Source organism: Felis catus, chromosome B3, assembly GCF_018350175.1.
Source record: "Felis catus isolate Fca126 chromosome B3, F.catus_Fca126_mat1.0, whole genome shotgun sequence".
NCBI lineage: Eukaryota > Metazoa > Chordata > Mammalia > Carnivora > Felidae > Felis > Felis catus.
In genome coordinates this window covers 68,433,703-68,461,581 of record NC_058373.1, presented here as the reverse complement: position 1 = coordinate 68,461,581, position 27,879 = coordinate 68,433,703, and the positions used below count along the sequence as shown (strand labels likewise).

At 38.4% G+C, this 27,879-nt stretch overlaps 1 protein-coding gene across 3 annotated transcripts in view; it reads left to right on the top strand.

Moving 5' to 3' along the window:
* Positions 1 to 27,879, top strand: part of FMN1 (formin 1) — a 429,704-nt gene that overhangs the window by 100,006 nt on the left and 301,819 nt on the right. For 2 of the 3 annotated variants that reach the window (XM_023255529.2, XM_023255530.2), the window contains one exon: positions 15,104 to 15,282. The exons of the other annotated variant lie outside the window; for it this stretch is intronic. In XM_023255529.2, coding sequence (XP_023111297.2) covers positions 15,104 to 15,282 — 179 coding nt within the window. The remainder of the gene's footprint in view (positions 1 to 15,103; positions 15,283 to 27,879) is intronic. 3 annotated transcript variants of the gene reach the window in all.

Sequence of the window (27,879 nt, the reverse complement as noted above, 5' to 3'; positions counted from 1 at the left end):
GTAGCATCTTTACTAATTTACATCAAATTATCTTTTTCTCCTTTATTATTTTCTCTTCTCAGTTAATTCAGACTATCCTTGATTCCATCACAAATCACAAAATTATTTTAGGATCAAATTAGCTGGATTTCATTGCTGCAGGAATAAATTGATACATATTACCAGTTTCCCTAGTAAATGTATTTTCATTTCCCTTCATTCTCAATGGTTGGAGCCATCTTGGGTATAACTTCTGTTTTAATTGTGTTGAATCCTCTGGTATGTCATTTCCCCCTAACCTCGTACTAGGGTGGTTGTTGTGGCTTTCCCTCTACATCCTTCTCATTAGTAGATAGAACTGTCATTTCAAATAAAGGAAGAGAAAAGAAATTATTTGGTGCTTCCATTCATTAGCATCAACTCACTGCAGTGGGTCATACTACTATTTTAAGTGACAAATTGTGAAAATTTGGCAAGGAAGTCCACTTCTGTGTATATAAACAAAATGTAAACCCACAGTAAAACTCTTACTCCTGAAATACTTATCCGTGCAATAGAATTGAGCCAGTCTTCTTTGCTCTTTCAGAAGTCATTCCTGACACTCTTGTTCTTATTTATAATTTTTCAGCAATGCTAGACTCAAAAATTCCTATTCTATTATTTGTTTGGTGGAATCATTCCAGAGAAATGAACTCGAATATAGTGATAAGTTCTTTTTGACTGAAAAATATATAATGAATTCAGGTCTATTCTTAGTATAGATTTAGCTCACTTTATGGATCAGTTGCTTTCCTGAAAGATTTGCTTATGAAGTTACTTTTGGTAAATTGATTTTTCTACTGACATGCATTTTAAATCAGAGCTGTGTTTTTCTGGTAAGACAATAGCCCCAGGACATAGTAAAATCACATTTGAGCTAATAGCAATCCCCTCAGGAAAAAGGCAATTTCCAGATAGTGATAAAATGCTAAAAACAAGTCATTAAATTGAACATGATTAGGGTTAATTTTATGTTTGACCATATAGATTCACAGCATAAAGGATTATACTGTAATTAGCTGAACAAAACATTCTGAAAAGATCCTGACTTTTCTCATCTTCTATATGAAAACATGAAACTCATTTTGGTGGCTTAGGGGTTTTGTTGTTTTGTTTTGTTTTGTTTTGTTTGTTTTGTTTTGTTTGGGGGCATATTATAGTTTGAAGGGTGAATGAGAAACAACAAAAATATTTACAAATGAATACAATAGAATGTGAACCATCCATTGAACTTGAAAGGAAACCCTTTGGAGAAATGGAATTCTTTGCTGTTTTTCCTTTTGGCCGTCCACAGTGTCTAATTCAGCACCGAACCAAGAGGAATAATTTTAAGAGCAAGGGTCTATATGGTGCTTATGGCATTTAGTTTCTCACATTTTCATAAATCATACTTTTATCGACATCTTATTATTTTTTTAATGTTTTTATTTATTTTTGAGACACAGACAGAACATAAGCAGGGGAGGGGCAGAGAGAGAGGGAGACACAGAATTTGAAGCAGGCTCCAGGCTCTAAGCTGTCAGCACAGAGCCTGACGCAGGGCTTGAACTCACGGACTGGGAGATCATGACCTGAGCTGATGTCGGACGCTTAACCGACTGAGCCATCCAGGCGCCTCCTGATGGACATCTTATAATATCTCTTTATAATAGATCTTGAATAACAAAATGATTATTCTAGGATAGATGCGCACAAGCCAATTTTCATCAGTTAAAGGATAGGAACATGTGTAACCTTTTAGAAGGTTAGAAAGCAACTTCTTTTTTTAGTTAAATTTTTTTGGAGAGAAAGCGAGCGAGTTAGGGACAGAGAGAAGGAGAGAGAGAGAGAGAGAGAGAGAGAGAGAGAGAGAGAGAGAGAGAGAGAATCTCAAGCAGGCTCCAAACTCAGCACGGAGCAAGATGTGGGGCTCCATGCAGGGCTCCACATCATCACCATGAGACCACAATCTCAGCCGAAATCAGGAGTGAGACATTTAACCAGCCGAGCCACCTAGGCACCCCCAAACTTCTTGTGTAAAGAGCCCAATAGTAAGTATTTTTGACTTTGCAGGCCATAATCGGTCTGCTGCTGTTTTTCTTCCTCCTCCTCTCCCACCCTCATTCTTTACCCCTCCCCTTTATCCTTCCGCTTTTTGAAAATGAAAACTGCAGGGGCACCTGGGTGGCTCCGTCAGTTAAGTACCCAACTCTTGATTTCTGCTCAGGTCATAATCTCACACTTTCATGAGTCCGAGCCCCATGTCATGCTCTGAGTTGACAGCGCAGAACCTGCCTGAGATTTCCTCTCTCTCTCTCTCTGTCTGCCCTTCCCTGGCTCACACTCTCACTTTCTCAAAAATAAATAATAAAAATAAAAAATAAACTTTAAAAATGAAAAGCTGCAAAAACCATTCTTAGCTCAGAGGCTATGCAAAAATAGCCTGTGTACTGTTTAGAGCCATTGGGCCGTTAACTGTCAACCCCTATTTCAGATATATATCCCCAAATAGTTCTGCAAGGGTATATTCCAATTTACTCTTTTACCAGGAATCCTGGAGAGTATTTGTTTCATAGTAGCTTCTTTCTATCCTTTTAATATTAATATGAGGACATTCATTCTATACTCTTTGTTCTATAATGTTTTTCAAAGTATATAGCTTTAGATTTACTACTGTTTTGTTTTGTTTTTTGACTATGGAAGCTTAATACTCTAGATCTAGTTCAACCATATTCTATGAAAGACACTCATTTTGTAAGGCACTGAAATCAAATACATGTATCTCTAATGCATGAGAGCCTAAAAATGTGCAAGTTGCACTCTTAGCTTCCTGTCTAATGAAACCATGACCATGTTTTCTAGTAGAAGCATTTCTCCTTAGGATGCTAAGATTCAAACCCAGTAAGCCCAAGGTTGCAAGGATAGGAAGCAAAAAATTATGCAAGTGATTTATTAAGTTTAGTAGTGTGAGGGCTAGTTTACCTTTGGTTCCCAGACCTATATGTTCTGAGAGGAATGGCACCATATCCTTCCTACTAGTTGAAAGCATACACTATGATTCTCGGGGTAATTGCGGAGATTTGTGCCACCATCAAAGATTTGAAAGATGCAGGGATGCTGATTTATACCATACCCCCATTTAAATTCTCTTTTGGCTAGTGAGAAAACAGATGGCTTTTAGAGAACGACTGGATTCTTGTAAATGTAATTACATGGGAAGCAATTTGCAAGCGCTGTTTCAGATATGGTATACTTACTGAATATATCAACATAGCCTCTGGGAGCTAATATGCATTTATTGATTTAGAAAGTGCTTTATTTTCATGCCAATCAATTCATCTTCATCTGCAAGGGACAGCAGTATACCATTATTGTCTTTAGGGCAATGACAATTTGCCTTTTCTCTATTGTAATATAATCTGAAAAGAGTCTGATCGTTTTGATTTCTCTCAAAATGTTACACTGGCCCATTATATTGCTGCTGTTATTCTAACTGGGTATGGTGAGCATCAGGTAGCAAGCACCCTAGATGCTTTAGTAATACACAGACATGCTACAGGATAGGAAATAAACACCATTCCTGATACCAATTACTCTATCAGTCAGAGTCCTGGGAGAAAATAGATGGTACATTCAAAAGGGATTACATAGCTGAAAATAACTTAATGAAGAGATTATGTCCAGACCAATTAAGAAAGCCAGCTTGGGTTTGAGAGGTTCCCAGAAACTAGCAAGAGCAGAAAGCCTTTACTAGCCCTAGGCCAGAAGAGGGAAAGGGCGGGACAGTATTACAGGAAGCTAGTAAGGATTGGAGCATGGAAGAGGGTTATGTAGCAAGAGATGTGGTTGCCGAAGATAGTAGCCAGCACCAAAATCTTGATACAGTAGGTATGGAGTGACACAACCCCTTTCGTCTTTGGCTCTCTGCTTTCTTGCTTTTTGTGTTAGATGTTCTACTCAGCTGTCTTGTGATCACTGGTTGTCTGTACATGTTTAAGGTCTGGGGACTAAAAATCTGACTGGAAGCTCTGAACGCCTGTGAAAGGGTATTTATTGCATTTGATATTCACTGTAGAGTGATCTGGGGCAGCAGTTTATGGAGGAACTGAAGGCAGTGTCAATATCTCCAGGTTCTTTCTCTAGAGCTAGTCTTATTTCTTCCAAAATAATGTTCCAGTACCTGTCTACCATAGAGACTAAAAGCGTTCTGGAAGCCTAATGGGGCAACAAAGGCTAAGACTTCAGCATTTAGCATTCAAGAAGAAAATGGTTACTGAGTCCTCTGTTTTCTGTGAGTTGACCATACATCAACTGTGCCTGATATTCCCTAGTCCAGGAAATAAATAAGATGTTGACTAGTATGGAAGAAGAGCCATCACTCAGTGTTAAGTAAGGCTATAAGTTTTCCTCTGATCACTGCTTTAGCTACATCTCAAAGATTTTCTAATTTCCCTTATGATTCTTCTGTAAACTATAAAGTAATTTTTGAAGTATGGAGTCTAATTTCCAAATATTTGGGATTTTCTAGATAGTTTTCTGTTACCGGTATCAGAATTTAATTCCATGTATTAGCAAACATATTTTTTATGATATTGATCATAAAATTTATTTTCAGATTTATTAAGACTTCTTCTTTGGCCCAGTATGTGGACAATTTTGATAAATTCCATAGACACTTGAAAAGAATATATATTCTGTAATTATTAGATAGTGTATCTCATAAATATCAATTAGGTAAAATTGGTAATAATGTTTAGTTCTATATTCCTACTGATTTTCTCTCAGCCTGTTCTATTAACTACGAAGACAAGAGTATTGAAATCTCCAAATATGGGGTGCCTGGATGGCTCAGTCAATTAAGTGTCTGACTCTGGCTCACGTCATGATATGGTCCATGAGTTTGAGCCTCACATTGGACTCTCTGCTGTCAGTGCAGAGCCTGCTTCAGATCCTTTGCCCATCTCTCTATGCCCCTCCCCAGCTTGTTCTCTCTCTCTCTCTCTCTCTCTCTCTCTCTCTCTCTCTTTGTCTCTCTCTCTCTCTCTCAAAATAAAGAAATAAAGGGGTGCCTGGGTGGTCAGTCGGTTAGGCGTCTGACTTCGCCTCGGGTCTTGATCTCACGGTCCGTGAGTTCAGGCCCTGCCTCGGGCTCTGTGCTGACAGCTCAGAGCCTGGAGCCTGTTTCAAATTCTGTGTCTCCCTCTCTCTGACCCTCCCCCGTTCATGCTCTGTCTCTCTCTGTCTCAAAAATAAATAAATGTTAAAAAAAATTAAAAAAAAATAAATAAACTTAAAAAAGAGAACCCCTCAAGTATAATTGTGTGTGATACACACACACACACACACACACACACACACACATATACACACATATATACATATATACATAGTTTTGCTTATGTATTTTGAAGTTCTGTTACCAACTTGTTACCAAACAAATTTAAGACTGCTATTTCTTTCTAATAAAGTACTCCTTTATCATTATGAAACTTCTTTCTTTATCCCTGGTAACATAACTCATTTCAAAGTTTATTTTTGTCTGATATTAGTATAGCCACTCAAGCTTTCTGTGATTAATGTTTGTATGTATAACTTTTTCTATCCTTCTACTGTTAACCTATTTATACTTTTATATTTAAAATGAGTTTCTTGTAGATAGCATATAGTTGATTCTTACTTTTTTACCCAGTCTGATAAACTCTGACTTTAAATTGGAGTTTTTACGTGATTTACATTAAAAAAAAATTTTTTTTAACGTTTATTAATTTTTGAGAGACAGCGAAAGAGCAGGGGAGGGGCAGAGAGAAAGGGAGACACAGAATCTGAAGCAGGCTCCAGGCTCCGAGCTGTCAGCACAGAGCCTGAGGCAGGGCTTGGACTCCAGAACCTTGAGATCTTACTTGAGCAGAAGTCAGTTGCTTAATCTACTGAGCCACCCAGGCACCCGAGGTGATTTACATTTAATGTAACTACCAGTATAATTGAGTTTTAATCTAACTTCCATTTGTTTTTTGTTCCATTTTACGTAATTTTCTATCTTCTTTTGGATCGAGTACTTTCTAGGATTCCATATCATATCTACTGGTGGAGATACCATTTTTAAAAACTGGTAATTCTACAATTTATAATATGCAACTTTAATTTATCACAATCTATTTTAAATTATACTGCTTCACATAGATGACTGACTTCTTACAACAAAATGTTTCCATTTCTCCTTCTTTGACGTTGTGCTATTATTGTCAGTATCTCGTATCTACGTATGTTATAAACCACACAATATATTATTTTTACTTCAGTTAATTATATTTTTAAACAACTTCAATAATGAGAAAACCGTGTTGTGTATTAACTTATATGTTTATCATTTTTGGTGTTTTCCAAATTTTCTTCTGATTTTTTTCTTCTGATTTTTTTCCTTTGCCGGGAAAATATTAACACTACTTGTGGCCTAAGTCAGTTGAAAATGAATTGTGTAGCTTTTAATTGTCTGAAAAAGTCTTTATTTTCCTTTCATTTTGGAAGGTATTTTCTCTGGATGTCAAATTCTAAGTTGACTTTTTAAGTCTCTTATCTTTCAGGACTTTAAAGTTGTCATTCCATTGTCTTCTGGCATCATGTTCAGACAAGAAGTCTTTAATTATTCTTTTCTTTGGTTTTCTATATAATATTCTTATTTTCTCTGACTGCTTTTATAATATTCTTTTATCAGTGGTTTTCAGCAATGTCACTTATTATGGTTTTCTTTATGTGTATTCTCCTTAAAAGTTTGTACTTTTTATCAAATTTTTTGCAACTTTCAGCCAGTATTTCTTTAACTATTTTCTGTCTCTCCTAGACCGCTGCTTCTAATTTTACATATGTTAGACTGCTTGACAATATCCCATAGGTCACTGGGCCCTATTAATTTTAGTCTAGAAGTCAGTCACCTTTTCACTGTAAGCCTGAGGAATTCCCAGGCTCACTTCACTTGTACCTCTTTCGAGGATTATAGTCCTCCACTGCTTACTCTCAAATACCTAAAAATAGTTGTTTTCTGTATTTTGTTTCGTTTTGAGTCATTTATGATAGGAGGTTAATGCTAGGCTCTGGGTTCAGAACCCAGTTTTCCTACTTACTGCACGACCCTCGGTAAAGTTAACTTCTCTATTTCATTACTTGTCTCATCTTTAAAATGGGATTACTTTAAACCGACCTTGCATGATTATTGTGAAGATTCTCAATAATGTGTAATGTATGTAAAGTGTGTGACACATAGTAAATGTCCCATACGAAGGACATTACTCCCCCTTAAGAAAATAGATTTGTGGGGAGAGAAAGTGATCAATCAGGCCTCGGCTAACGTTATTGGGCTACAGTGCAGGGCTCCTCCTTAGTACTAAGGGCTGGTGGAGGAAGGGAGGTAGAAAACCAGTTGCCTAAGACACCTTGGCAAAAGGGGGCCATTTAAGAATCTGGCTGTTTCGGGGCAGCCACTATTTAGCACTGTTGAGGAACTCGTCGCTTTAGTTTCAAACCATTGATCAGTCAAGATAATTTCCAAACATCTCTGGTTAAAAGGACAAAGGCTATTAGTAGACAACTAGATTGGCGCCGTTAGCTCTGTGAAGTCAATCGTGGGTCAAAACAGCTGGATGGAGCTAAGGCTAAGGTGGGAATTGCCTGTATTATGCAGCAATGTCTCTAAGAATTTAACATCAGAAAAATCATTACAAAAAAAATTTTTTAAGGTTTATTCATTTTTCAGAGACAGAGACAGAGACAGAGCGTGAGTGGGGGGGCAGAGAGAGAGGGAGACACAGAATCCGAAGCGGGCTCCAGGCTCCAAGCTGTCAGCACAGAGCCGGAACTCACAGACCTTGAGATCATGACCTGAGCCCAAGTCGGAGGCTTGACCGACTGAGCCACCCCGGTGGCCCAGCATCAGAAAAATCTTGATCAGCCCTGAAGGATCAGTATGTTTTCTCCTTTTGATAATATAAGTGAAATAACCAAATGCTTTTTCATTCTTGCTTTGTTTGCCAAGACACTCAAAGTCCTATTGTGTTCTTAATCTCTTAAATGTTTACCCTTAATTTGGCATCTTTGCCTTTTTTTTTTCGTCTCAGTCTTATTATGCATCTTCACGTTTTGTGACTCCTGAGATGATTTCGTTTTAGAAAGAGATTTTTGAAAAAAATTATTCATTATATATTTTATAATCCAAGCCTTAGTATTTTATAGTTGTTTTTTTTTACATGCCCCTCAGATGCTAAGACAATTAGTAATTATGTCCTCTCTTCAAGAGTTGGGTTCCCCATTGCTGTAACCATTCTTATAATAACTGGAACAATGTGACATAAAACAGAAAAATGTGATTCAAATTTCATTCTCGTTCTTCATTTCAATAGTAGTTTTTGTTAAAAAGCAAGTCTATTCCTTACAATCAAACATACCAAAATGGGTTGATAACTCAGGCATTTGAAGTACCAGCATTTAATTTCCTTAGCATTTACTATCTGAGAATGCACAGAGGTTCTTAATGTCTCCGGGAATACTACAAACTTCCAAATGTGATCTTTTCTTGATCTCTTCTGCACCAAACCTTGTTTAGAAGCATCTGTTCCTACCTTCTTCTATCCGTTCTAAAGCAAAGTGACTCAGCATTATTTGTGCTACTTTAAATACACACCCCTGTTTTTCAGGTATTAAAATATTCAGTATAACTAATAGCCACAAATGAGTTTCCTGACTTCAGCAATGTTTGTCTCTCATCTAACATCGGTATTCTTTGCAGGAAAAGATCATAGAATTTAGTGTAATAATAATCATAGGCATATATATTTATATACCTCCTTAAAATGCTACATGATTTAAAGCAATGCCTATAAATAGTTTCATTCATGGCCCTAGGCTCATGTGTTTGACTTTAGGGATGATGTGTCATTGGATGTCTATGAAATGCCCTGAGGAGCTGCTCTTTTGGGAGATGATCAGCCACTTACTTGGAGCTTTTGCATTTGATGACGTGAATTCTATTTTTAGGACTTAAGCAGGTTTGGGATTTGCTGCATTGGAGTGCTACTGTGAATCCTTATGAGCATAATTTTTCTTTATCTTTCTGGACAGAAAAAAAAAACAAAACAAAAAACAAAAAACAAACAAACAAACAAAAAGCCCTTAACATGAGTATGTGATGTTTAATGTACCCTCTGAATACAGGTTTCTTTTCTTTTTTTTTTTTTTTTCCAACGTTTATTTATTTTTGGGACAGAGAGAGACAGAGCATGAATGGGGGAGGGGCAGAGAGAGAGGGAGACACAGAATGGGAAACAGGCTCCAGGCTCTGAGCCATCAGCCCAGAGCCTGACGCGGGGCTCGAACTCACAGACTGCGAGATCGTGACCTGGCTGAAGTCGGACGCTTAACCGACTGCACCACCCAGGCGCCCCTACAGCTTTCTTTTCTTAAAGCAGGGATTTTTTGCATCCCCAATCAGTCTGTCACCCCCAGCCCAGGTCAAGTTTCCTAGAAGAAAACAGTTTTGAACACATCTCACTATCGGGCATGTTATTATTATTTTTGTTTTATTAATGAGGAAGTAAAGATTCAGGGGGTTTAGTAATGCCACTAAGTTCAAACAGTTTGTAAAGGTCACAGTCAGAATTTGACACCATCTGTCAAACCATTCATATCTACTTCTTACTCAAACCCCAAAATTCGAATCTGTGGATCGGCAATAATGGCCTTCTCTAAATAACATAAAAGATTTCCCTGGAACCTGGATTTTAGCTTTGCCTTGTCACTAGGTGGGCATGTTGGAGAGATCACAATCTTCCTGGGCTTCAGTTTCCTCAAGTGTAAAATGAGCAGACAGGAGATATACAAGATCCCTTCTAATTCTGAATTCTATTTCATTTCTTTTGAATTTAAGCATAACTTTAGAAATTCAGACATTGCATTTGTTTGATGGATATGGATGCTTTCCTCAAAGATTCTGAAATTGATACAGCCTACTGCCCATTCCTTCCTACTTCCTGATCTGCCCGCAGCCTTCCCCTGCCTTTGTCCACCTTCCATCTCCACCTGTCTGCCCTTGCTCGTATATTCTCCCTCCGTGTACTTCTCATCAGGAGAGTTAGAGGCTGGGATGGATAGATAAGGTGCTCTCTCAGAATTATAGCTACCTATCTGCTTAGTGACATTGTATCATTTAACCTCATAAGAAATGAAAATGGGGCAGTGGGATTGGGAAGTGTTGATCTCAAATTGACAGATACCAGCCACGAGACTATATTTTTGCCAAAGCTCTGTCTTCCTAGATAAAGGCATGAATAATTACACACAGGCCTACACCCTCTTTACAAGTACTTAACGATGTCACTTTCCATTAGCTACACATCTAGATTGCTGTCTCTCTTGCTTGTAAGTACATGTTTGAATAACATAACGGAAGACAACCTGTCTACCTTTACATATCAGTTCTGATATTCACGGTTGAGGAAACTTCACCTCTTTGAATTTATTTTAAGTCAAGTATGATGGATGGCCTTGGGAACTGTAGCATAGGAACAAAAACTCATGAGAGTCTCAGGCTAAGGTTTTTTTCCCCCGCTTCTCCTTTTGGAAGCATATAACCACTTCATCACTGCTGTCAAGTGAGGGCTCAGTGTGACAGGAAAATTGAAGGAGGAAGGCTGAAAGGCACTGTGATTTTGTTCCTTAGGGACTTTTGTCCAGATCTGATGATATGATATGTTTTCAAACTTCTCTTTGGAAGTGGATTTATATATCTATTATATACACACATATATTCATACTCTTCAGATAATTAAAGACAATACCAGCTAAGTAAGGTTAATTTTTCTTTTTTTTATGTGTTTTTTTTTTACTTATTTTTGAGACAGAGAGAAAGCACAAGCTGGGGAGGGGCAGAGAGAGAGGGAGACAGGAACCAAAGCGGACAGTAGAGAGCCCGATGCGGGGCTCAAATTCATGAACGATGAGATCATGAACTGAACTGAAGTCAGATCCTTAGCTGACAGAGCCACCCAGGCGCCCCAGGTTAATTTTTCTAATGAGATGTAGTTTGTGTGTGAATCTTGGTATGAATGAGGAAATGGATATGCCATGAATTTTGGTTGATTTTCTAAAAACCTGATATATTGAATAATTGTTTTTAGTAGGAATTACAAAATATATATTGTAGTCATTAAGCCCTCTCAGCTAAAATGGTTTAAAGTTTTTAACAGATATAGTGCTTCTCATGGGGACAGATGATAGTCTATTGTGCAGTTATTTCAGTAAATAAACCCCAAATCTCAATGGCTCACAGCAACTATTTATTGTTCTCATTCATCGTCCTAAGAGTTGGTTGGCCGAAGTTCACTTGATCTGATCTGGGTTGGTTCCAGGCAGCAGGACTATGTCTGGGTCTTCTCTGTGTGTCTAATTTGGGCTCCCTAGCACGTGCTTATCTCATGCTGATGGCAGAATATAGAGCAAGAGGGGAGAACATGAAATGCCTCTTAAGGCCTTGACTCAGCATTTGCATCTTGTCCCGTTGCCCACATTCAATTGGCTAACGCAAGTCACAAGGCCAGGTCCAACATCCATGGACCAGGGCAAATATACAACGTCTATGCCAATGGGTGGAGCTACAAAGGCAACCAGAAAAGGCCTTGGGTGCATAATTGTAATGTGGGGAGGAACTGAAGAAGTGGGAACAATAACCCAATGTACCTCGGGTAGGGACACTTACTCCATTTTGGAAAGATGAGCTATGGAGACTGCTTCCAGTTTTAAATGGCATATTACCTTTCCTTTCTGTCTGCTTCTATTGTGTTGATAATTGACAGCAAAACCCCAGTCTGATGTTGTAGGTTAGCATCAGGAAGTGCAGCTCATCATTTGAATGGTTGGGAAAAGCACAGACTTTCAAAGTGGTCCCAAGGTAAGTTGCCCTTCCTGTACTGTGACTGTGCTCTATGTTGTATTAACAGCGGTCAGCTGTAGAATTAACCTGTGTGCATGTGTGGTTCATCAAGCTGTTGAAATGTCTTTGAGAAACAAAACAGCCAGTAAATATTGATTAAAACACAGACTTATAATATGCACATGGAAGGGAAAGACATAATTGAGTTGAGGAGACTGTTTTAAGCTTTTTGCAAAACGTCCAATGAACATCTAACACCTCAAAATCTATTTGTGTCATAAAATAAGATGACATTTGACTATTTGACGTAATATACTTACCTAATTTCAGGTAATTTTTCTCTCTTTATTACATTTATTCAGTTGAAGAGAGTAATGTGGCCACTACCAATTTCAATCAATATGGACATGTGCTTTATTTTTGACTGTTCAAAAAACTTGTGTTGATATTATTAAACCTCTCTCTTAAAAGACTTACTCTGTAAGTTTGTCATGTCCTTTCTAATGGTGAATTTGTCATTTGCACCTATTTTGTCAGACTTTTGAGAATAACAGTTTTGTTACTTATTTCTGCCCTTGGTCCTTTCCTGTCGTCCTGATCTTGACCAAAATTACTATGTGTCACCTTTATGGCTTGTGCATTTCCTTCTTAGGGATATTGTCTGGTTAGATATTAGACATTAAAAAAATGGCTTTTTAAAAATTATCTCCAAAACGAAATTATTTTTCATTGTTTGTGCCTAAACTTGATGTCGTCTATCCTCTGCATAGAGAGTGAATTGGGCTGCACTGCGCACCTTAACGAAGCGTTGGTTAGCCACTGCAGGGTGTGGGAGTGTGTTTGTGTGTGCATCTGCATTTTATCAAGGACACTGGGTCCATCATGCTATCATGGGACTTTATCGCTCTCTTATACCTAAATGATGAACTTCCAGTCACCAGACAATGTGCCTTTGATGACGTGGCTGTCTTGCCTTAGATATTGCATATTATGTTGTTTGTGATGTACGTATTATGTTTTATGGTGTTTTATTAATCTGTGTAAACTTTATCCAAAGTCATCAGCTATCCTCCCCTCCCCCAAAACAATGAAAAGTGGAGGGATTTTAAAAGAGGGATGTGATTAGTAATTAACACATTTCAGAGTACACCAATAAATTTAAAGAGGTTGATTTCCTCTTTCTTGCCAGGTTTAAACAGAAATATTCTAGGAGAGGGATGAGCCGTATAAATGGAAGTTAAATGGAGCTTTAATCTCTCCATCTGGTAAAGCACAGCCAGCACTACCTTCCTCTCAGAGTCACTATAAGGATAAAGGGGAGGGAGGTGCTTAGCAGAGTGCTCCTCTCTGAGGTTCTTTTAGGCAGTAGCCCTTTTCTGTGACTTCTGAGAGGAGTGGGGACACTCTGCAGCACATGAGGCCCTAAGCAAAAGCCCAGGAGATGGTCTGTCTAGAGAGTAGGTTGCAAGGGGCATATGGAAAGGGTGAGGCCGGGTGAAGAAAAAGACCCTCTTTCTAAATGAAGGAAGAGCCTGGTTATGCCTTTCCAGACACCCTGTGTCCGCAGAGGAGATGTCTGAGGTCTTGAATTCTTATTTTCTTGGTAGCTACAGAAAAGTGTTTTGTCAACAGTCTGCCAGAGGGCAACTGTAGAGACACTGTGACCTGTGTCACCTTCCCCTTTGACGTGTGATTGGAAACCAACCAACTGAACAAGCAAACAGAAAGCAAAACCTTGGCTGTTTTCAAATTTTCTTTCTTCTAAAATTCTACCTTAATGTAAAGAATAAGTGTGTTACCCCACAGTCCTTTTGCTAGCCAACTTAGTCTCAGCTCAAGTAACTTGTACGTCAGGTTTTCAGTATGGCAGAAGTGGTTGGCTGGCTTTGGGCCACTATCAAAGAGACACTATTACAAGAATTATGTGTAATATATACCCCCTCATATACCCAGTAGTGATCTCTGTTGCCTAGTACACTGAGCCTAAACCCTTCTGCCTAGTCGCTTAATATTTTGCCAAGGTTGCTCACTAGGAATTAAGAGAGGCCTAGGAACTTGAGAGCTGTGTGAGACTTTAGAGGTGATCTAATCTAGTGTTTTCCAAATTATGTTCCAGTGGAGTACTAGAGACTTCCAACATGCTTAACAGGTATCCTTTAAATGGATTCTGTGGTCAAATGAGTTTGGAAAACACCATCACACAGAGCTAAGCTCTTTTACTAAAGGGTGTTTCAAGGTCTTTAATATGGTAACATGAACTGTGGCTCCAAGGGATACAGCATGCAGCTTTTCTCACACCATTTGACCCTGAAGTCCTTTTGTTGTACAACATGTATTGCCATTTCAAGAATGCCAGGCAGTAGCCATATAGTCTAGTTATTAAGAACCTGACTTCTAGTGTTTAATTGCCTGGGTTCAATACCTGGCTTTACCATTTATTGACCTTATGATCTTGAGCAAACTGCTTACCCTCTTTTGTGCTTCAGTTCCCCTGTCTAAAATGCGAGCACAAATTCTACCTGCCTATAGCGTTACTTTAAAAGTTAAAGAACAGAACTGAAAACAGTACCTGGCACATCCTTGACTCTTACCATCCTAACGTAGTTTAAGTAAAAACAAGCTTAATACCCTCATTCCAGAGCTGAGGAAAGTGAGTCCCAAATAGTTCACTCATGCAGTGTCACTCATTCAACAAGTGACCAAGTGCCAGTATGCATCACACATGATATTTCTGTCCCCAGAAATAAAGGCGAACATGGGGCAGTTCCTGTTCCATAAGAACACCCACACTAGTGACTAGTGACTTGGCTCAGATAACACCTTTTAGTATTGAAACCAACAACTCAGGCCATCCGACTTCTGTCCCTCCCTCTCATCCTCCAACTCTGTTCTGAAAGAGAACGATCTGTATGGCCTGGATTGGTAAGCAAGGATAGTGACCATAGAGAATAGCCAATAGACTTCTCTTTTTAAATTGGATATGAGGGCAAATGTTTTAAATTCTTTGTTAGTGGTGATCCAGAAAGAGCAATCGAGACAGGCGCTTTTGGAAGAAAGCAAACTCTAAAAACACACCCTAGAAAGGAATGTAGGAGGTAGTATGAAATGGCCCATATACGAGACCCCAGATATGGCTGGCTTGGTGTTTTTCTTGCCACTGTGTCACTGATGGTCTTCTCTGGTTTTGTCTAGGCATCTCCTCCGAGGGCTTCCCCCGGGACTGTTTCAATGAGCAGACAGCAAGTAGAGACCTTCCCAACAGGGATGGAAGTGCATGGTTCCTGGGCTATAGAGCAGGACCAGCCTGTCCATTTCTGCTCCACGAGGAAAGGGAGAAGCCAAACAAAAGCGAACTGTACTTGGATCTCCATGTAAGTAGAAATCTTTGTGCTTGAGCTGTGATCTTTGCGGTCAACAGAGATGTGTTTAGTGGAAATTGTGTTTGTAAAACTGCTGAAGCTGCATTTTATGGGGAGGTCATTATCTAAAAATCAGCCCATGGCAGAAAACAGATACACCTCAGTGTCTGAAATTTGTGCACCAGAAAGTGACTGCGTTTAGTGTCTACCTGAATGTTTTCAGAGTGCTCTCCTCACATCAGCTTTGCCTTGTTGTGGGAGTACCTGTTTGCTGCTTGCCACCTGTTAATATCATTTTTCTAAAAAGTTGAGAACATGTGTTAGCCAACTGATAGGCTCTGGAATCTCCAGAGCAATGCCAACAGCCTGTCTTCCGGACACATTCTAAACCTTTCTTTCTCTCCAGGTGCTCCGTTAACAGGTGAACAAAGCAGTAGGCTGGGTTTTAGCTCCTTCCACGTTGTAGATGGCCTGATAGAATGACCAGACTGTCATGATTGTCACCACATTTCTCTACCTCTCAGTTTCTTTTCAGAGATGGGATGAACATTAGGAATCCAAGAAAGGCCTTTCTTTCTTTCTTTCCTTCTTTTTTCTCCCTTTCTTCCTTTCTTCCCCTCCCTCTTCCTTTCTTCCTCTTCCTCTTCCTCTTCCCTTTTTTCTCATTAATTTTAATGCCCATTGGCAAGCTCGTGTCCTTGATTCCTTTTGATACCTTCCAGTTCATTATGTTCAGGCCCAGAAGAGAAAGCCCAGTGAACCTTGTGCTTTTCATAATTATAGTCGCATAGTCACTGGGTGCCACTTTAGAAAAGCATTTGACATGCCAGTTATTGTAAAAGGAGGTTTGGAATGAAGTTGAAAGATGAAAAATCTACAACCTTTTGTGAGATGAGATGGAAATTTGTAATGTTTTTGGTTTTGTCTCCCTACCTTCCAAAGTTAGGTTGTGCATCTTGAGATGTGGTCAATGAAAGCAGTGTAACAGTGACATCTATTGGTCAGATTACTCTAAATTGCATTTGCTGCTACCCGAGGCTTGGGGTCTAAAGGTGTTGCAATGGATTTGTGTGTGTGTGTGTGTGTGTGTGTGTGTGTGTGTGTGTGTGTGTGTGTTTCAGAGTTTTTATTTATTTAAGTAATCTCTACACCCAGCATGGGGCTTGAACTCACAACCCTGAGACCAAGAGAGTCACACACTCCTCTGACGGAGCCAGGCAGGTGCCCCTGAAATAGATTTTGAAACATCTGTGTTTTTAAAAAAATGTTTATCCGTTTTTTTAAACACATTGGCTAAACTATGTATTTCTGGTTTATTTAATTTTACTTATTTCAATTATGAAAATCATACACAATCCTTTTAGAAAATTTGAACTATGTACTAAAATTGAAAGAAAAGAAATAACCCATAATTTCAGCAGTCAAGGATACCAACTGTTAAAATTTGATAAATTTTCTTTGTATTTTTCAGAGAAAAATATGGCTTTTTTTAAATGAGAGATTTTTTTAACCTACAAGCATAGATTTTATGTTTCCTCCTTTTTTTCTTTCCTTTTTTTCTCTATCAATTACTCTTACATTGCTCATCCATATTGTTACATATCGTTTCTAGATGTATTTTAAATGAATGTTCTACATTCTCATATTCTACCAATGTATTCTAAATCTGAAATTTTTTAAAAATCATTTCTCTATTATTTGATGTTGACGTTGTTTTCAATTGTAGAATAGTCCACAATTTGGAAATAGATGGCACTACCCAACATATAATTTTTCCTATACCTCTTCTCCTCCCACCAATATTAAGGACCATTTCTTTAAGATAAACTTGGGATTATTATTTGTAAATACAAGTAAATTTAGGCTTGTGATTCATATCACTGCCTAAAAAAGGTCTTTTTCCTAAACCAGGCTTTAATGGCTTATATATTTACATATTTATAATATTTATGCATTTATAAATATATATATCATATATGATATAAAATATATTGGTATATAAATAATTACATAAAAATATGATAAAATATATAAATATTCATGTTTCTTAGTTTTCCATTAATTATAATTTTTAAAAATTGGTCTGCTTTCTTTAGATTGTTTTCCACATCAGTGGTTTTTACACCGTGGGCCCTAAGGCTTCTCACCTCCAAGCCCTCTACCCTCTTCAGACAGTACAATTTAACTCCTATGTTTTGTTTATTTTATCATTATTATTTTTTAATGTTGATATTGTAAGTAAGATTTCCATTTGAAGGGGTTCTACTCAGTAAAAGTTTTGATCACCACACCCGCTGGCAAGGAGGTCTTTCCTCTGGGAGGCTTTCAACAGTAAGGTCAGGGAGGCATGTATTGCTGTGTGATACTTGGATCAGTTTTAAATGTTAGACAGGACTGCTCTGTTTTCAGTTCTGGAACTGATTTGCAGAATTAGCATCAGGAAGTTACTTTCCTCAGCCTTTTTCTATAGGTAGGCTGCTTCTCATTAGTATGCAGAGGTGATAGCTAAAACATTTAATTGGTGGGAATTTGACACCCAAAGATCAGAATGGCCACTGGCATTAGGGCTGGAGCTACAATTAAATTCTTTAAGTTCTCTTATGTAGCCATGAATTAATTTTGTTGTTGTTGTTGTTATTGTGTAGAGCCAGAGAGGAAATATTATTTTAGGCTTTGGGGACCATACAGTCTCTGTTGTAACTACTCAATTCTTATGACAAAACAGCCATAGAGAATATGAATGAGTGAGTTTGTGCTCCAATAAATGCTTATAGATGCTGAAATTTGAAATTCAGATAATGTTCACATGTCAAGAAACATTCATCTTTTGATTTTTCCCCCCACCATTTAAAAATAAAAAGATCACTCTTAGCTTATGAGTCATTCAAAAACAGGCAGTGGGTCAGATTTGCAATTTGCCAATCTCTGCTCTAGCCCAAGAGATGGAGATCTCCTTCATTTCCACTCTCAGCTCAACCGCTCACCAGCTATGGGATTGTGGGCACTTGCTTACCTTCAGTTTCTTAATCAACTGTGTTTTGACAGAATGGAGAAGAGTAGGAACAGATGAAACAAAGAGTCTTTTAGCTATAATATTAAATTTCCTGATTCTGTTATAGGAGCGTAAGTCAACCCAAGCAATACCAATATGTGGTAAACGGGATTTATGTATTTATTTATTTATTTATTCATTCATATGTTTATTTATTTTTGTGACAGAGAGAGAGAGACAGAGACAGAGAATGAGCGAGGGAGGAGCAGAGAGAGGGAGACACAGAATCAGAAGCAGGCTCCAGGTTCTAAGTTGTCAGCACAGAGCCCGACGCGGAGCTCGAACTCACAGACCGCATTATCATGACCTGAGCCGGAGTCAGATGCTCAACCAACTGAGCCACCCGGGCGCCCCAAATGGGAATTATTTAAAGAAAACAAATAGATCTTAATATGCTCATTGCGAAATCTTTGTCCTAATAGGTGGAACCATGTCAAAACTCACGTTGCAAAACCAAAATTTGTAGTCTCCTAACTCTATTTGAAGGCTCATAGGACATTCTGTGTCTCCAGTACTATCCTTCCCTTCTCCCCGAGTTTTATTGATGTATCTTGACATATAATATTGTATAAGTTTCAGGTGTAAAACATAATGATTTGATAGAAGTATAGAGGCGCCTGGGTGGCTCAGTCGGTTAAATGGCCGACTTTGGCTCAGGTCATGATTTCATGGTCCGTGAGTTCGAGCCCCGCGTCGGGCTCTGTGCTGACAGCTCAGAGCCTGGAGCCTGTTTCAGATTCTGTGTCTCCCTCTCTCTGACCCTCCCCTGTTCATGCTCTGTCTCTGTCTGTCTCAAAAATAAATAAACATTAAAAAAAATTTTAAAAAAAGAAGTATATATTATGAAATTATTACTGTAACAAGTTTCGTTAACATCACCTCACAGAGTTGCACATTTTTTTTAATTAAAAAAAATTTTTTAACATTTATTCACTTCTGAGAGACAGAGAGAGACAGAGTGTGAGTGGGAGAGGGGCAGAGAGAGAGGGAGACAGAGAATTGGAAGCAGGCTCCAGGCTCTGAGCTGTCAGCACAGAGCCCGATGCGGGGCTCAAACTCACGAACCGTGAGATCATGACTTGAGCCAAACTCGGACGCTTAACTGACTGAGCCACCCAGGTGCCCCAACACATTTTTTTTTCTTGTGATGAAAACTTTAAGATCTATTCTCTTTGCAGCTTTCAAATATGCAGTACGATATTGTTAACTCTAGTGACGATGCTGTACATTACATACTCAGAATTGATTAATCTTTTAACTGGAAGTCTGTACGTTGTGACCACCTTTATCCATTCCCTGCCTCTGGCAATCTGTTCTCTGTTTCTGTGAGTTTGTTTTTTTGTTTTTTTGTTTTTTGTTTTGTTTTTGTTCTGCATATAAGTAAGAACATAAGGTATTTGTCTTTCTGGCCTTATCTCATTTAGCCTAATGCCCTCCAGGCCCATCCTTATTGTCCCATGCCATGTTCATCTTTTAGTTACTGAACTGTGGGAAAATACAGAGGTTCCTTTGGGGAATGGCAGGAGGGGAGTGAGGCTGGCATAGAGTAGACACTAGGCAAGCTCAGGGTACCATCTATTTACCAACCAGTATGTATTTCAATGTTTGAACATCCAGTGCTGCTGTCTTAGTGTCACTTGGCTGAATGTCAACCAGACTGCTGTGCAGAGAGGTTCTGTTGGGTGATTAACTTCTAGTCCCGCTTATACAAATTCTGTGGACCATTCTGGTTGGTCTGCGAAACTCCTGAAAGACTAAACTCAACACGCAGTCAGCTCTGCTTTTGGTCATGAGGTAGCTTAATATTGTATAGGACATACATATAGTGAAAAAATGTTTGTTTTTTTGTCTGAAATTCAAATTTAACTGGTTGTCCTATGTTTTGTTTACTGGATCAAGCAACCCTAGGTATCACTTTGGGGGCAGCATCCAAATGCACCAAATGTGTGAATTGCTCTGGTGAATTGCATCTGTATATGATAAACCTTTGGTCATCCCAGAGTGCCCATTTAGAGTATGAATATTACAAAGTTAGCCTTTTAAAGGGCAGTATCTTATATACCACCAAACTAGGAGCTATCATCAGCCATGTTCCTCAGTTTTTGGTATACCTTGAACCAGATGTGTCAAAGGCAACTGATTATGGACAGACTAGAGAGTAAATGGGGTCTAACTTCTCACAGTGAGTGAAGTTTCTCAAAGATTCCATTTGAGAGGAATGTTCACTGATGAAGTTTTGGGGTGATGGCGGGGTTGAGAGCTGATGGCCAAGAAATAATTCTTAAACACATCTTTGGTGCAAAAAGGTGATTTTATTAAAGCATGGGGACAGGACCCACAGGCAGGAAGAGCTGCCCTGGGGTTGTAAAGAGTGACTAGTTATATACTAAGGAATTGGGGGAGGTAAAGACAAAAGGGAGGCCTCAAGAGGGACTTTGATATGCTAAAGAGGACTCCTGAAATACCTGAGGCCTTGCTATTGTCAAGCTAAGGTGGTTTTCCTCTAGTAAGGCATTCACTTTAGGATGGTAGGGGGTTCCTGGAGAAATGTTCTACTCTGTATTTGCCTCAAGTATTTGTCAATAGGCTATAGTTTACAAGGAAATTTAATTTTACCTACCATTTCCTTCTTGCCTTTGTTCCCCACATCACTATTGAGGGGAGGGTGACACTAAGGGCTCTAGGAAACTGAGTGTATAGGTTTCTGGAGATTAGGCTCTTGATAAGATTGCCTTTTTCTTGTAATTTACTAAGATATTTGTAAACTGATGGGAGACTCACTGTGATCTCCATCAGTTAACTCTTTGTTTTCCCCTTTCCTTTGTTCTTGGGCAGCCAGGAGTACCTGAGGAATATCACAGGCATCCCACCTTGTGTGTGTGGTGAGGGTGCTGTGCTAGCTTGTGCTTGACCCTCAGCTTGCCTTATGGGTCCCCACATCATATCCCCTCTGAGTAATTTGACCACTAAATCTTTAAGGCTGCTGAAGGTGGAAGGTCTCATCTTCTGTAGCTTCTTCGGGCTGAGTAGGGGCACAGGGATATCCCTATCTATGGTCAATATTGATCATTTGGGGAGCATATAGAGAAGTTACAAAAGGCAGAGGCAGCTGAATCCAAGGTGGACATGTATGAACCATCTTGAGTAGCAAGGATTATCTGTTGGCTTGAAGTTATTGTAGTGATGGAGTCTTGGCTCCCACATGGGAGAAAACAGCAAAATGTAATTGGAATGACAAGAAAGAAACTGCAATAAAAGTACTTTGGTAGTTGACAGAAATGCTCCAGTCCAAGAGTTTAACCAATCATTAAAGGAAAGAGAGAGAGACTGTTTGAAGCACCAATTGGAGTATTCATGTCAGTTAGAAATCCAGAAATATTTGCGTGGTCATCTGGAATGTAGACATAGCATTTTGTTTTTATGAGAGTATAAGTTTCCACCTTGTGCAGCAGTTAAAACATCTAATGCCATCCTATTTTGTATGCATTTGAGTTATTCAGTATTTAATAATAGAATATGACGTTATTTTGAGAGTCATTTAAGGCCTTAACTGTATAACATGTGGTGTTTAACCATTATATAGACTGTTTTGTTTAGTAAACAATCAGGTAGTTAATAAGGCATTTCTTTTATAGAAACAAGAAAAATATAGGTTAATAGTCTGAGCAAATTACAAACCCAGTGTCTGCCCGTGATAAGATTTTTAGATGTCTTGCTTAAAGCCTCTTCAGATGGAGTGGAAACAGGCAGCAGGAATCAGATGTTTTTGGGTTTGTTTGTTTGTTCTTTTTTTTTTTTTTTTTTTTTTTTGGTTTGTAATTCAAATGTCTGTGGTGATCCTTTTGACGTTTATTTATTTGTTTTGGGACAGAGAGAGACAGAGCATGAACGGGGGAGGGGCAGAGAGAGAGGGAGACACAGAATCGGAAACAGGCTCCAGGCTCTGAGCCATCAGCCCAGAGCCTGACGCGGGGCTCGAACTCACGGACCCGTGAGATCATGACCTGGCTGAAGTTGGACGCTTAACCGACTGCGCCACCCAGGCGCCCCTGTGGTGATCCTTTTGAATGGCCCTTTGTAAGAAGGAACAGTAGAAATTGGGGAAAGGAGAATGAAAAAGAAAGGTACAACCATCATAAGAGAAGTTTGAGGTCTTCCACACGTTTACAGGAGTAAGAAGGAAGATTAGTTTGCCCATTGGTTTTCTGTGAAGGAGGCACAGGTTTTATTTTAGAACCGGAGCCCATGAAGTGTGCTCCCTAACTTTATTGCCGGGGGAGTACTTAATGTGAACCAGGTAGGGGCCCTTCCATTTTGGAGTTAAATCCCCTGCTGTGTTAGACTTTCAATCCTTTAAATAAACCAAGTCTTTTGGGTTTATATGGGGTGGATTTCTAGGAACTGTCCTATCAGGTTTAGGGAGGATATGGTTTGCATAGAGATTTATGAATTAACCCGGTCTTAAGTGAATAATTTAATAAGGCACTATAGTCTTTATCTATTGATAGGTCTGCAGTGAGAAAAGAATTTTGATAGACAATTGTTGGGGTGAATCCATCCCATTTTTTAGTTGTTTAATTATATGCCCATGAAGTTTTCTTATTATCCCCACAGAAAAACAAGCACAGAAGTTTGTCTATACATGAAATATTGTGACACATTTTCCAAAGTTTACCTCACGTTGTCTAGTTTAGGCAAACATTTAAAGACAATCAGAGCTAGAATTTAACATCTATAAAGGTACATTATTGAGACATCGTTTTTTTCTCTTAAAACCCTCATTTCCAGAGATAGCCAAATCAAGACTAATTTGTTTGTAAAACAAGTCCAGTTGTAATAAACTTGGCCAAATTATTTACATAAGGCCAGCAAGAATAGTGACTGATCATATAGATCTTTCACAATTTGCTTTGCTGGAACCCTTTATAAGGAATCTAGATTCAGGCTTTCAGTAGCCTCTCCAGGCCAGAAGCCATGCCAAGTACTAGCCATCAGTCGTGACTGCAATACATGAAGATTTGGGCAAATTCCTTTCCATGAGGTCCCCAACATATCCTGAGGTTCCTGCACCTGCCAGGAAGTGATACTCTTTACTCATCTGGTAAGGGTGCTGGGACCTCTGTAAGCAAGGTATCAGGCCAACATTTCCAAGGGGCTTTATGGCTCCATGTTTCATAAAGTCAGCCTTAGTTCCTTAGAGCTATATGGTCAGATCTGAGTCTATGCACGACTCTCAAATATGACATTCCAGTCAAAGCCTTGGTAAAATAACCAGTATTTCCAATGGTATCCTGTTACAAGAAGAAGATTCTTATTGAACTCACGTAAGTGATTATAATTGCCTTAAAAGAAAGAACACTCACTGAGAGTTTTTGAATTTTAGAGGGTTCAGGTAGAGAGAAATGTTAAATACTCCAGTTTGTTCACAAATGAATACTTTGTCACATTCCTGTATGTCATAGATGAGCAAACGTTTACAGAACCAGCAACACTTTAAAACAAAAGTGGCAAAATTATAACTGTGTCCTTCAGTTCATTTAGTCCCATGTTCCTAATTCTTGTTCAGTTTGAAAGCAGCTTTTTAGTTCTGGCAATTCTTACCCATCTTAGTATTAATCTTAAAGGTATTGAATACCTGTATCTGTCATGAAAGTCCTTTTTACAAATCTTGAAGATGAAACACATTTAGTGTGAGCATCCGAGTAATTATAAATGACAGAAATCTCAGAAATGGACATGGTTAACAATCTGATGAGAGTTCATTCTGATGCAATTCATACAGGAAATTTCATCATCTCTGTGACACCTAACACCTTGATAATCAGAATATCAAGTGATGACCTTATTACCAAAACATTAAAACTTCAGGAATTGCATTTATATTTGAGCAGTTATAGCATTTACCCAAACAATATACTAAGGTTTACCATTATTTGTTTGACAGTGTTTCCAGAGTAACTTCACATACCAAAGAAGGCCTAATTGGTCAAAAATTCATTTACAATTTAAATCCTGGGGAATTTGTTAAAACCTTAGAAAGTTATAAGGCACATCCTAAATAGATTACAGATCATTACTAATCTTAAAACTTTAAATCATTTGTTTACCCAGCGTGGCAATGAGAGATCCTAAAGGCAAATATGTAGGGTTATATAGTTGTTAGCAAAACTTAGCTCCTTTAACATTGAGAAGTTTTAACTAAGTAATCAAAGGCTTAATAAAGACAAAACAGAAGCTTTGGTTTTCTCAGCAGACAAAAAGAGAAAAAAAAACACAACAACCCTTTGTTTACATTTTCTTATCAAGAGCAGATCAATGGTCCAAGAAAACTTTGTCTTTTGAACAGAGAAAAACAGAATCCATTTCAACTCAGTCAGTCCTGACCACACATGAAATTCCTTTCCAAAGAGTTCCCTTCAGGAACCTTCTACAACTTTCCTTGGCCTTCAGATTTTGTCCCAAGCCGTTTCTCTCCAAACAACCAGTCTCATTTAGGACAAAATTACTTTCTTTTACCTTCAACAAAAAATGTATTTCCATTCCTTATATCTTTCTTACACATTTTCTACTTTTTTACATAGAGTTGCTTTTATTTCCATCAGTCTTAATTATATTTAGCAGAATTTTAACTCTTAGAGACATTAGTCCCCAGTGAAAACTTAGTAACCAATGGAGAAGCATCAAACCAGAATTGTTTGCATGGCAAATTCATGAATCAATTATCATATTTAAATAGAAATCCCCATTTATGCCGATCATCAGGTTCAGTTCTTATGCAATTTTCCACACTTCCCTGACATCCAGCTGTCCTCTATATCCACTGTAACATAATGACAAATCTCATAGCATCTCAGATTGCTTCATAAAACTAAAAGAACTTGGCTTGCTCATTGAACTCTTAATGGCTAGTGGAACTGTGACACTCACTTCTCTTTGATCTTGATCCTTACTTTATTGTCCTTATTTCCTCTTTGTCTATTCCAACATGCACTAAATAGTTGTGCATATAAAATTTGGACTCTTGAGAATGTATGGACTTTTAAAGCCTAGGAGAACATAGAATAGAACTGAGTTTTATAAAAATACTGAGAAATTTGTCTAGGAATTGTATTTAAATGAATTGGAAACATTGCAGCGGAAGTATTTTATTTGGTTTCCCTAAAATTCAGGCAATTGCTTTTTTGCCTCTTTTGAATGAATTCCACTTTTTCAGCCTCCCTTTTCTGTCTTGAAACTACAGCTCTATGCATACTCACTGGACTGAGTCCTGCGAGCTTCACATGGTCTCTTTAAAGCCTGCTCTCCGGATTCTACATGTATCATTTATGTTCCATGTGTGTATTTCAGAAAAGCATTTTTCTTCTCTCTCCAGGATACACATGGACATTTGTGGTTAAAACGACAATCCTGTATGACCCATTTCGAGTTTTAAAGGAAGTAGTAGCCTTTGCCTATAGAATGCTCAGGGGATTCCTATGTTAACATGAGGTTCCAGTGTGTATGGCCTACTTGTTTTTCTCTTGCCTTTTGATTTTTATAGGCTTTAATTAAGCCATCTTGATTTATTATTACCATTATTTCTAAATTGCATTAAGGACTGCAGCTACTCCATAAATGTCCTGTGTATAACATGTATCATAAACTTCCCTCTCCATCTACAGAAAGTAAAAGACCTTGATTCTGGGAGCTGTTAAAACATTCTTTCAGAATATTTCATGATACTTTTTAAAGCATTGAAAGTGACAGTCATGCTGTATATACTTTGGTTTAAATGCCAAATTAAAATGATGTACAAAATGGAGGCAATAGTGAGTATATGTCATAACTCTGGGAATGTGATTCTTTCACCCACTGATCCCTGCAACTAACCGTACTCTACAATGACAGCCACTATTTATTGAATGTCTTTGGTGATGAAGCAAGCACGGGGTTAGGAATATTAGCACATTCAGTTCTTAGTACAGTCCTATGAGTTAAGTATTTTTCCAATTCTATAAATGTAGATACTGGTTCAGAGATGTTAAGGAACTTGCCTCAGTGACACAGCTAGTATGTGATTAATAAGTAATTTTCGTACTGAACCCAAACACGTCCCATTTCAAAGCCATAGCTCTTGCCCCTCTTCTCTTTGCCCTCCCTTTAACTGTATTTGAAAAAATAGGATCGTAGCTGTGACAACGCCTACCTTACTTTTTCCTTTGTAATTTTAACGCATTCACACTTGTTTCCATATTTGTCTCTTAAAATGACTAAATTATGAGTATTAACTTAAAGCAATCATCACTGATCAAATCAGGGCTCATAACCTTTGTTTCCCTTCTGTCCTCGGCAAATTCTTTCTAGCTTCAGTAGCCAGTTGGTTCTGGTAATGAGGTGATCTATTTTGCCTCCGTTCTGGCTTTTCCATTTGAAGGAGAACTATTACAAATACTATAGTTTGGCTTTATGGTAATGAAAAGAATGAACATTAAGAATCAGATTGATCCAGTTCAAATCCTGGCTTTGCCACTCATTGGTTGTATAATCTTAGGATTGACCTAATTTCTCTGAACCTCAGTATTAACAGCTATAGCAGTGTCCAGTACAGCAGTCACTAGCTATAGGTGGCTATTAATTAAAGTTAAATAAAATTTAAAATTTAGTTTCTCAGTCACACTAGACACATTTTAAGTGCTCAGAGGCTACCTGTAGCTAGTATCTACTGTTTTGGACACACAGATAAAGATCATTTCCATCACTGCAGAAATTTGCACAGGACAGCATTCATCTATAAAATGGGGTTAATGATACTTTTCATGGAGTTATATAGTAGGGTTAAGGAAGGCACAAGAGGGGCGCCTGGGTGGCGCAGTCGGTTAAGCGTCCGACTTCAGCTCAGGTCACGATCTCATGGTCTGTGAGTTCGAGCCCCGCGTCGGGCTCTGGGCTGACGGCTCAGAGCCTGGAGCCTGTTTCCGATTCTGTGTCTCCCTCTCTCTCTGCCCCTCCCCCGTTCATGCTCTGTCTCTCTCTGTCTCAAAAATAAATAAACGTTGAAAAATAAAATAAAAAAAAAAAAAAAGGAAGGCACGAGAAACCTTGCATAAAGGTGCCCACTCGGGACAACTTAGACCTCCTAAAAAATGCTTGTTCTCTTCCCCTTCTTCTGTCATGCATGCTCTTTTCATCCACCTTCATTTTGTTTTAGGTAAATCCATACCTGCCCTAATTTTTTCTGTTGCCTCATTTCAATATAAAATTATTTAGAAATAATACCTGGATCTTTGGTGTTTGAACTAATATTCTCAAGATAACTCGATAACTTTTACCTAAAAAAAAAAATGTAAGGAAAAGGCAAAGATACACAGTTATGGCATAGCCAATGGCTATGTAGTTTTACTATTGGGGAAGAAGGAGAGTATAGGCAGGAATAGGTTACCTCTGGTTTATTAGATTCCAGATCTTCACCTAAAAGTGTTATCAAGAGCGACTTTAGCCACAATGAAATGCTTTCTTTATGGACTCCATGCCTTCTGAAGTGATTGTCCATGTGGAGCATAAATATTATTGATTTTGGA